This window comes from Gavialis gangeticus, unplaced genomic scaffold (genome assembly GCF_001723915.1).
Source record: "Gavialis gangeticus isolate Ggan-Ray unplaced genomic scaffold, GavGan_comp1, whole genome shotgun sequence".
NCBI classification, from domain to species: domain Eukaryota; kingdom Metazoa; phylum Chordata; order Crocodylia; family Gavialidae; genus Gavialis; species Gavialis gangeticus.
The window spans coordinates 104988336-105000201 of record NW_017729031.1 but is presented as its reverse complement, the minus strand read 5'-3'; the positions used below and the strand labels follow the sequence as shown (position 1 = coordinate 105000201).

The 11866-nt window shown below is 39.4% G+C and overlaps 1 protein-coding gene across 2 annotated transcripts in view; it reads left to right on the top strand.

The window, feature by feature from the left end:
* The window catches only part of NBEAL1 (neurobeachin like 1), a 166548-nt gene that overhangs the window by 79197 nt on the left and 75485 nt on the right, over positions 1 to 11866 (top strand). For both annotated transcript variants that reach the window (XM_019523492.1, XM_019523491.1), the window contains 8 exons: positions 364 to 532; positions 1582 to 1715; positions 3064 to 3223; positions 3326 to 3428; positions 4621 to 4777; positions 5845 to 6003; positions 6479 to 6638; positions 11104 to 11192. In XM_019523492.1, coding sequence (XP_019379037.1) covers positions 364 to 532; positions 1582 to 1715; positions 3064 to 3223; positions 3326 to 3428; positions 4621 to 4777; positions 5845 to 6003; positions 6479 to 6638; positions 11104 to 11192 — 1131 coding nt within the window. The remainder of the gene's footprint in view (positions 1 to 363; positions 533 to 1581; positions 1716 to 3063; positions 3224 to 3325; positions 3429 to 4620; positions 4778 to 5844; positions 6004 to 6478; positions 6639 to 11103; positions 11193 to 11866) is intronic.

Below are 11866 nucleotides of genomic sequence, written 5' to 3'. Positions count from 1 at the left end.
AAAGGTAGGTTCCCTTCAGTATGTTTGCTCAATATGGGCCATGTGTTTTATAGTCATTCTCAGTGTTAGCTGCATTTTATTCAGCTTCATAGTTGATTTCCACTGCTGAGTATATGCTGCTTTTGGTAGCAATTTAATGATAGACAGTTTATTTAATGAGGATTCTTTATATGCAAATATAAGACAAGGGACTTTTTCCCCCATGCTGATTGTGGGGGGAAAAACCTTGTCTTGTATTCAAGTAAATATGGTATGCCTTTCTTAAAGAAGAGGATACTTTTTCTTTTACACTTAAAAATATCCATACAGTATGTATATACATACTTTTTTTTCTCCTGTCTGTTTCTCTTGCTTTCTCTTCAGGATATGATAAATTGTATCGGTGGGTTAAATGTGTTGTTTCCACTGCTGGAGCAGATCAGCTTTCTCAGTGGACAGGTTCCTGAGAGGTCTGATGGGACCACTATACCTCCAGAATTGCTGACTCCTATTGAAGGAGACTGGGTGGTATTAACTTCCACCAAGGCTTCAGGTAGGAAAGTACTATGGGCCAGAAATTAGGTTAAAGCTAAGGATTTAATTAAAAAAAAATAGGTTGCCACTATTAGTGCATACTTAGTGATTCAAATCTGGCTTCTATGACTATATGTTACTTTAATGTACTAACTATAATGCTAATAAACTATTTTTGCTCCTGAGCATCTGAATCAGCCATCAAAGTGTTGGTATTGCTTAAAATTAATGGAGGAGCGTATACATTGAATATTAATTACCTTAGCTGTGATATCTTAACTTTTTGTTATTTGTTTGTGACATATTAAGGAGTCAAAAATGTAGTTGTTCCATTTCTAAACAAAATGTGGCTTGACTACTTAGAAAAGTAATAAAGAGGCTGATTCAATGTCCATTAAGATTAATAGAAGAATATATCATTGTTTCAGTGGTGCTGGATAAGATGAACACGGAACTTTCTCATGTTATAGACCAGTAGCCTATTATACATTTTCATTTAGATTTTTCAAGCTATTTGTTTATGGACAGATTTCAGTCTTTAAAATTAAAAAGGGAAAACTATTTAAGTACTTTTTTAGCTGTGTTGAATTTCAGCTTGGCATGAAATTCTTGTAGTTTGAACAGAACCCCTTTAGAAATCAGTATTTGTATAGAAAAAAATAGACATTAATTTTGGAATAAAAATGGTGAAGTAAAATTTAAAAATCTTTCTAGATATACTATGCAAAACAAAAGAGAGAGGAGAGAAGAGGACATTTTGAACTTTAGGTGGAGAGCAAGTGCAGAGAGATGATCCAAATTGTGGGTTTAAAGAGAGGAATGCCTTGTCCAAGTGCACAATTGAATAGATGCTGAAGTCATGATTGGAGATGAAAGTAATGACTGTAGCTCTACATCTCAGGATCTAAAAACTGGCTACAGCTTAGATGGTAAATATACTGGGAGTTAGGAAGTTCAAGAATATTGTGAGAAAGTTAAGACATTTGATTTCATGTCTCTTTCCTCCTAATTTAACAAAATAGCGCAACTGCAAAACAGGGCTTAACTAAAGGATATGCTGTTTTGCAGAGGCTCGCCTGGAAAAGAATATTGTTGCAACTTTCATTTTGATGATAAAACACTTTATCCAAAGGCATCCTATTAATCAAGAAAATCTCATTCACTCCCATGGAGTTGCTACCCTAGGAGCCTTGTTACAGAAGGTGAGCAAACCTGAATTCCTTGTGCAGTGAATATGGCAGGTGAAAGCAGCCTCCACTGAAACCCATAGACTTCCGTGAGGCCATGATTTTACTGTAAATAGCAATACTTTTCAGAGATTCACACCACTGGGTGCATCTACATGAGCACTTGAGGTGCCGTGATGGTACATGTAGATGCTCAAACTGTGGTCCAGGGTGCATGTGCAGACACTGTGCCTGGGATTGCAGCAGTTTGAGTTGGGGCAGAGAAGCCCCAGGGTGGCAGGGGACTTGGGAGGGGGAGGTCATCCTCAGGCTCTGGGTGTTGGTGTTGGGGCTGGCTGCCCCAGTGTGTGGAGCCCTGTAGCTAGGCAGCAGGCAGGGGTCAGACCCCTGCCTGCTGCATGGGCTGACCAGGTACAATGTATGCCCAAGTCGGCATTTACATGTGCGTTTAGGTGCAGTTATTTTCACTGCAGTAAGACAGTACTTGTCCCTGACAGTACTTATGGCAGTTAAAATGAGTTTGCTGGTGTCTAATAGTGTTGCACATGTAGACTGTGATGCTTTACACTGCAGCAAATTAGTCTACTGCACAATTAATGCAGTTAGTATAGATGCATCCACTGTGAAGAAAATATTTAGGCTTGGTGGTATACAGCATGGAATTAGCCTAACTAGCTTTGTGCTTCTCTTCTGACTGTCATATGTACAGATACAATATTTATACTTCTACAATATGTATGTCACTTCATAGACTTCTGAAGACATTGTTTTGATGAAAGAAAATGGTAGTTTTTTGTTATGCCTTCAAAAAGAAATTATGATTTGTCTGTCTTCTGTGTTTTGTTGTGGATTTTTGCTGTCCAGCTATTTAAATAGGAACACAAACCAGACAAAAATATTATACAAAAAGTATTTTAAAATCAGAAAAGGAAGGATTTTTTAATTATTTCTAAAGAGCTTTTTGCTTGAACAGAATTGCCATATGGAAAGAAAATATTGATATGTGAAATTCAAGAGGGCCTTATTTTTTAGGTAGCAGTTTAACAGAAGATACATATGCTGGACATTAAATAACCAGCACCAGATTAGTACTAGTAGGCTTGGAGACTTGTAGCTGCGATGATCCAGGCAGTGTATAAGAGTCAAGGATTTTTTTGATAGTTTTTATGGTCTCTTTTGTGCCTCTTATACACTGCCTGGACCATCATAAAGAAACAATAGTCCATCCCTACTATAGCATGGAAGACTATACAGTTGGTTCAGTAAAAGGCACCATAAAAATCGTTGCCTCATAATAATTATTATTATTATTATTATTATTATTACTAATATATATTCTTTATCTTGTTGGGTTGAATTTTAGGTGCCAAGCAACTTGATGGATGTGAATGTATTGGTGGCTGTGCAGTTATTGATTGAACAAGTCTCTGTAGAAAAAAATGTGCAACTCTTGCAACAGATGTATCAACACTTACTCTTTGACTTCAGTATCTGGAACCATGGAGAATTCCCTTTCCAAATTGGTAAGAACATGCAGTTTTTTAATATTAAAACACTGTACCTTTTTTTTTTTCCTATGTGGATGTCTCTCTGTAGGTTCTAACAGAAAACATTTTGTATTTTAGGACATATACAATACCTTTCCACAACCATCAAAGATAGTAGGAGGCTCTTCAGAAAGAAGTATGGAGTGCAGTTCCTACTTGACACACTTAGGATTTATTACGGGTATGACTCAAGTTATTCTGCTGCTTCATAATTTGTTGTATTGTCTCAACAGCTTCCTTTCAAGAAGCCAGGCACAAAACAAGAATTAATATTGTAGGCTGCACATGTTCCTATAGTTAGTTAATTCTCCTTCATCTCAGTTGACTTTTACAAGATTATATAAAACTCATGCTAAAAGGACTGGAAATTTGTTGAAAACTTAGTAGAGTTTACAAGATGGAAGAGGATTTTTAGTATTTTTGTGTAGTATCATGGCTATCCAGAAAAAACAATTGGTTGATGATCACTAAATCTACCACATTCATGCTCTAAAGGGTGAAAGTGTCTGAAAGAAGCTGAGTAAGGCGATTGATAAGTTATCCTGATGATTCTAATAATCTTAGTGATAAACTTAAAGCAATTTAGAACTTTCAATGGAACTTCAAGGGCAAAGGCTAATGATCTTTCTGTATAAATGAAAGCTGAAATCCTGTTTTATGTTCTGCCCAAATCAGAGGTATTCTATACCAGAGGGCATTAGAGAACCAAAAAGCTGCTCCTATTCTGTTCTTTTACTTCAAAGAGGATAACAGTATCATTCAATTAATTAAACTGCAGGTTTATTAATCAGTAGGGATGTAAATATCATTAAAAATTATTTGTTTAATCTCCTTTAATTATATCAGTTAAGCAGGTAACCAAAAACACAGCAGCTTGGTCACAGCTACTGCTGGGAGCTGCTCCTGGGGACCTCTGGGGGTCGGGGGACGGAGGAGGGGGGGAAGTCAGTGGCAAGCCCAACCAGACAATACAGCCCACAAGCACCTGTGAATGACCAGCTATTGCTCAACTGAAAAGTCATTAGGCTGCCTGTTGTTTTCCTCTTTAACTTCTTGGGCTATAGATACTAGTCCCCCTGGCTCCTGCCTCTCCCCTTCTCCTTCCTGCCCTGCTGTCTTCTGGTTCCTGCTGGGGCACCACATGTCTTCCCTTCCCTCCCTTTCCTACCATATTGTGCCCTGCCCCACACTAAACAATAACTAGTAAACTAATCAGTTATCACTGAGCTTATTGGTTAAAGGATTAAGTTTAACCTTTCACATCCCTACAGGTAGTCCGAAGTATTGGCAATCAACTTGTTATTCCTAAGTCTCCCATTGCATAATGTAAGAAACATCATTTTTTTACCATCTGTTTTTCTTGTCTCCATTAGAAGTGGCTATGAAGACAGTGACTTGGCTCCAGATGACCTCAGAACAATACGTACATTCCTCTTTGGACTGATTAAGTATTTCTTAAGCAAAGGTGGGGCACATGAGGAAATGCAGAGCATCATGGGATACATAGCTGCCACTAATGAAGAGGAACAAGTGAGTGAACAGTTACAGTTGCTTCTATCTTTCAGTTTAGGAGTCTTGATCATATCTTCATTAGAAAGAGAATATAAGAAAAATACAGTTCAGTATGATGCTTTATTGATATAACTGAGGCCAGCCATAGAATCAAGTGAACTGTGAAACTGCATTGAGTACTACACTGTTAGTAATATATTTACCCACAACCAAGATGACTTGGAATTTAAGATGACCATGCACAATGATTAGATTCTAAATTTGTTATTATTTTCCATGTATATAATCTAATTGGAGAATCATCCTGAGTTTGTGCCCCCACCACCACTCTGGCAGGGAAAGCAGCAGCAGGGGCATGGGGCAGGGAATGGGAACAGGCAGCAAATGGGGCATGCAGCTTGACTTCTGCCCCTTGTTCCCCTGCCTGCTATCCACTTCCACTGCTGTCCCCAGCTGATTGTCACAGGAAGAGCCCCAGAGCGACTCCTGACCCACTCCTCTCCCATGCTGTAGAGAGTAGCTATGCAGGGAGCCCAACACAGCAAGGGATGGTGGCAGCAGCACACAGGTTCCTCCTTTAATGCTTGTTTCCTGCCTACATTTCTCCTGTGCCACCTGGGAGCAGGCACTGGAAGGCGGAATCTGTGCACTGATGCTGCTGTTCCTTGTCAAATGGGGCTTCCCACATAGCTGGTCCCTGCAGTGTGGTGCAGGAGCAGCTCTGTGGTTCCTGCATCTGGATCAGATGGGGACATGCTGCAGCTCCCCACAGCTCCTGACTGAAGTGGTTCTGTACTTGATACTAAAAGAAGGTTGTTTTCCCCATGTTTTTTTTCTCCACAGGAAAAAAATGTGGCTGGGAATCAGGGAAATGTGGTATTTTAATTGATGCTCCTAGTTTTAAATATAGTATGATTTCTAGTTCTGAATATAGGAAGTTTGGGAAGTATATTTGGACTATTCAGAATATGTGAAATAAGGTGCTGTATAGTAACCAAGAATATTTTCCCCCAAATGTGGCATAATTAATGAAGGTTCTATACAGTCAGGGTTTAATTAGATTTTGTTTTGTTTTTATTTTGTAGCTTTGTGGTATTCTGGATGTTCTCTTCAGCCTACTTCATACCAGCCCAAACCCAGACCAGCTTTTTTTGTTGCTTTTTGAACCAGGAAATGCTGACATCCTGTATGCTTTGTTGTTGAATCAGAGATATACTGATAAGCTAAAGGAATTTGTATTCAAGGTAATGCATTGAATTGTATGTTTCTTAATAGCAGCTTCACAAATATATACATACATACTCTTGCATATGAACTACATTTGCAGTAAACCATTTTTAAAAATGTATACAGTTTATATAAAACATTTGTAGGACTATTTTACATTTTTTTTCTTTGCTCTTGGTGTACTGACTAGAAGTTGTCAAAATCTACACAGGTTTTACTTGCTGTACTTAACACTGTGGAATTTGTTGTATTCCAGTAAATTAGAATATTTTACTCATTGGGATGTTAAAAGACAAAATACAATAACTAGGTTCACTCATCTGTATTTATATTGGCATTTGTTTTTGGAGGTGACTTCTTTAAAGTGCACGTGCACAATCCACAAACAAATTATGGCTGACACAATTAGTTTAAAAAAAAAGGTGGTTTGGTATTTGTGTATGAAAGTCCCATATAACTTTCTTTGTTATTTTTGTGCACATTTCTTTGTAGATTGTAGAGCAGATGCTGAAATGTACTAAAGTTTATGAACGGAGTAAACAGCGTTTGAGACTCAGGGAAGTGGGATATTCTGGACTGGGTCTGCTTCTGAATGATTCGCCGGTTACCATTTCTCTTATTAAAAATCTTCTCAACCAAGTTCTATATGCAGGTAATTGGAGATATGTGGGTAGCTACTAGTATATATTAGTCAAAGCTGGATAATATAACTTCTCTTTATATTGGATTTCATCAACAACAGCTGATTTACCTACATCATAATGAAAAAATGTATACTTAATTACTGTTAAGTGCTTCATCTCAACAATTTAACCGTTTGCCCCTTCATAAATTAAACCCTTATTTTCATGATTAACAAAATGTACTTCAAGATTGAATTAGTTAGCAATTATTGTCAAAATAATTTGCCTTGTTGAAGAAGTATAGTTGAAGAAATACAAGAACAAAAATTTGGCCAATCTGGGGGGGGGAGGTGCGGTTCTTTATAACTGTAAGATATAGGCTTGCTTTGTGCTTTTGAATTAAAGGTACCACCAGAGCTTGTATAGGGCTTATGTAGAGCTTTAATTCTGTATGTGTAACTTATCTTATAGTTAAATTATTTAGTATTGCATGTGTTCTTACTGTATGGCATCACTTTTGGGTTATGGCTTCTGAAACTCGTGGGGAGGAAAAAGATAGAAAATTAATAAAAGGATCAGAGAGTGGATCCAGTTCAGACATGAGGCCACCTACAAGAACGTAAGCTTTCTTTACTTCTTTGTACAGTATGTGGCAGGGCACTGTTGGTGCCTGCCACTTTAAGGGCTGAGCCAAGCAGCCAGCAGGTGCTTGATTGTGGTAGCCATTTTAGATCTCTGGCTGCCTATATAAACAGAGCAATTTGCTGCTGGCAGGCTAGGCAGAAGCATTGCAAGGCTGCATGCAACATCCTGGAGGTAAGGGCAGGAGCTAAAGGAAATGGTTTGGAGGCTCCAGGTCCTGAGCATGACCAAAAACTGCACCCTGTTGGGAGTGGGTGGCCTGGTGGGGCTCTGTGGCATGGGAGCCCCCAGGAAATGTCAGGCCAGTTACCACCCTGGTGAAAGGTGAGTAGGGACACCTTAACCCCAGCCCTCACCTCTGGGTGGGTTATTTGAACCATCTGATCCAGGGACGGCCAGGTAAGCTCCATGGGGTGCCTGAGCCTGCTGGGGTGAGTGACCCCCGTGGGGCCAGGCACACTTCATGAAGCACCTGTGCCAGGAATGGGGGACCCCGATCCCTGAGTGCAGGCAGCAGGCATAGACCCAACTAAGGGACTTGAGTGGTCAGTGCTGGGGCCAGGACTGGAAGGGTCAAAAGGGCCAGGAGCTCACCGCAAGGGGTGCCCATATAGAGCGAAGAAGCTCAGGGTCCTGGCTGGCCTGAGATGGGGCCAGGGTTTAAAGGGAAGCCGAAGTTCCCAAGGCAGGGGCCACAGGTAATGGGAGGAAGGGACGGTTGAGTTGACTGCCTGAAATGCCATATGCAAGGTTTGGGCTGCCATGTAGGGGAGGAATGGAGCTGCAGATAGCGCCCCTGGCACCGGACAAGAAAGGGCAGCCTACCGCCTAATTAACACCTCAATTATGTTCCATCAAGGCATGGCAGGTGAGACAGGTAGGTGGCGTGCCCAGAGGCAGGTGGGGAAACTAGCACTGTGGCTAGTCAGGGAGCCCCACTTTACCATAAAGTAATATAACTGCTAGCCACTCCTCTCTTCAGTTGATTAGTATATTTTTAATGCAGCGTTAATTTATGATTGTTTCATTTCTCATGTTAAATAAGTGTAGCAATTGGACACAACATAAACTCAAATACACCAAAATAATTGGGTATAAATTCCAGCTTCTCCAAACTCACAGCCATGACATCACCTCTTCTGAAGTGATCAGACCTCAAGTACATTTTGCGATTAGCTACCACAAACTACACATTCACAGTGAAAGTAGCCTTTTCTCATTTGCTGTCATCTTTTAAATCACTTCTTCATGTGTCACCAGCTGGTGTTAAACTAGTTGTTGTCAGCTCCACTTAATATCACAGGACTTTGTCAGTCTAGGGTATGAGATATTGTCAGAATATGACTAAAACTTTTTTTTATGGCAAATGTATTTGACAACGATATTCTCTAAGCAACCTCTCCTACTCTGTATATCTGCTTGTTGTAATTAACACTCAGATAAAGTCTGTTTTTAATGAATTCCAGGTTAATGTCTATTCATAGAAAAGTAGGGCTGGAAGGAACTCGGGAGTCATCTAGTTCAGCCTCCTGCTCAAGGCAAGATCATCCCAAACTAAACCTAGTCAAGTGTCTGTTTAACCTGCTCTTGAAAATTGTTAAGGATGGGGATTCCACAGCCTCTACAGGTAGCCTATTCCAATGCTTAGCCACCCTCATAACAAGAGATTCTTTCTAGTCTCCAGCCTAAATTTCCTCTGCTCCAGTTTGATACCATTGCTCCTAGTTCTGTCCTCTACAGCCACACAGAATAGTCTGTCACCATCTTTTTTATAACTGACCTTTAAGTATTTGAAATCTGTTAACAGATCCCCCTCAGTCTTCTTTTCCAGGCTAAGTAATCTAGTTCTGTCATCTTTTCCTTAAATAATGTTTCCCAGGTAATCATTTTTGTCTCACACTGCTGGATTTTCCCCAGTTTGTCTATATCCTTCTTGAAGGGTGGGTTCCAAAACTGGAGACTTTCTTTCAGGTGAGGTCTCACCTGCACTGAATGTAACAGAAGGATCACATCTCTTGATTAGTAAGTGACACTGCTGTTAATACATTATGTTTGGGGGAGGGGGTTGCCAGCAAGAACCCACTGTTGGCTCATATTGATCTTATTGTCCAGTATATTTTCCAGATCCTTTTCTGCAGTCATTCCAAAGTCTGTGTTTATGGATGAAACTGTTTCATCCTAACAGCAGGACTTTGCACTTGTCCTTGCTGGATTTCATCTGATTAACCTGCAGAAATGTCTAAAATCATTCAGGTCATTCTGAATCCTAGCCCTACCCTCCAGAGTGTTTGCACCCAACTTGTTGAAATCTGAAAACTTGCTACACTAAGTCCCCAGACCATTAATGGAGATATTAAACAATATGAGCCCAAGACAGACCCTTGGGAAATCCACTCATTACCTCCTCCCAACAAGACATTGAGCCATTAATGACTATGCATTGAGCATGATGATCCAACCAGTTACATATCTGTTTTATAGTCCTTTCATCTAGTCTGTATTTCCTTAGCTCTTTAATGAGAATGTTGTGAGAGACAATGTCAAGCGCCTTGTTAAAGTTCAGGTATATCGTATCCACTGCTCTCCTGCATCCCCACAGCATGTCACTTTATCATAGAACAAAATTAATTTAGGCATGATTTACTCTTGGTGAATCCAAGCTGGCTGTCTCTGATCACTTTGTCCTCTTGTGGGTGCTTAGAAATAGATTCCTTAATGTCCTGCTCCTTCATCTTTCCAGGTATAATCTGGTCTATAATTCCCCAGAACTACTATTTTTCTTTCTTAAAGATGGGCACTATGTTTGCCCTTTTCCAGTCATCCTGACCTCCAGGAATTCTCAAAATAATAGTTAATGTTTCTGAAATTAGTTACCCTGGAGTACTGAAGGAATTGGCTCTCTGTCATCTGGCCTTGCCAACTTCAAAAGTTTCTAGCTTCTCTAAGTAATCCTTAACTGCAGTGCCACAGTAGTCTGGGCTACCATGACATCCTTTCAAGGGTGGCATGCAATGTTAGCACTGTTAAAGGTGCAAACATAATTCATAAGATAAGCTCAGAAATTTTAAATGGGAATTCTTAGTGCCCTGCTGTGGTCTTTCTGAGCTCTTCCCAACAGAAGAATTGGTCTGTTATTTTTCTGTGGTGAGGAAACTGAGTGAAAACTAAGAGCTGGCATTTCCCCAGGTGTATTTTGCATCTAATGAAGAGTGCCTTGAATCTAATTAGGAGTACTGTGTGTCTAACTAGGTTGAGAACTGCCCTAACCTGTTCTTTTACCACTCAAAGTGGTTTGTCTCCTTCCCTATCTTTACTGCCAGCTGCACTCATCATCTGGTAGCTGACTTGATTTGTGAAAACTGAAGTAAAAAAGGGTATTAAATACTTCAGCCCTCTCTGTACCATCCATAAATAAATTGCCTTCTACTTTCTATAAGGGACCTGTCTTGCCTTGATATTGGTGGTTTCAATTTAATTAATGTGTTAGTGTACTCTCTTTTTAAAGGTGAACTGAAAAAGATTTATTTCTGTGGGTGGTATTGGACCACTTGCACATGGTTGGGGTAGACTTAGAAAAGACTTTGAATGCAGTTAATTCTTCTTAAGGTCTCTTGCATCGTTTGTATTCAAAAGCTTGTCTAAATCTATCCCAATCATGCAGTTGATCCAGTAAGAGATACCATTCACAGAAATCCTTGCCTCCTTGTATATTTCCTGAACCGTCACAGGTACAACATCACTCCAACGCTACCAAAATAATTGTTTGCTATTTCTCTGTGTTTAAAGTTTGCCTTGAAGTTTTTGAATGTACTCTTTTTTTTCTTTCTTTTTTCTTTTGGTTTCCCCCTGCAGATCCTGTTGTGAGTTATAGAGACCTAATAGCTGTAGTACACCTGGGTCATAGAGCAGATGTAAATGTCAGAGTGGCCATCTGCAGAAAGGTAGGTGCTGTTAATTAAAAAATAGCAAGTAACACTAACTTATGGACACACAGGGCTTCAGCATCTCACATATTGGTTATGGTATACAATGATGTATGTTATGTCTTTATACTAATTACATGAAGTGATGGAGCTTGATGTGCTGTTTGAAACTATACTTTCAATGATTTTTAAACTCTTTGGCATTCAGTAAATGCCAAAGTTAATGTTTTCTGTGTAAATGTTATGTATTTTTCTACAGAAAAATGCAGAAACCTCACAAGATTTTGAGCAGGTCTCCTTTAAAAGGGTTTTTTTTTTTTTCCTGTGAGAGCATTTTCTTTCAACTTATTTTTTCATTTGTGTTTAAAAAGGTTATGGGCTTATGGAAATACAAGAGAGGAACAGAACTTTGTTTCATCCTAAACTGTACTGTTTCTGGAGAAGGTCACTGAAATATTTTATGGCATAGGGTCAGGCTGTGAGATGCTATTTTGTTTGTTGCAGATTTCATCAGTTTGTCAAGTTGAACTGAAAATAAGACATGATAGTAATGCTGGTTCTTCATTAATCAGAAAATATATGTGATTTGTGTGTATACAGTGTTATTTGTCCTCTCTGTTACCACCTCAAGAGTTAATCACACAGATTTTGTAGTTCTTGCGGATGTCTAATCTAAGCCTACTCTCTAATAA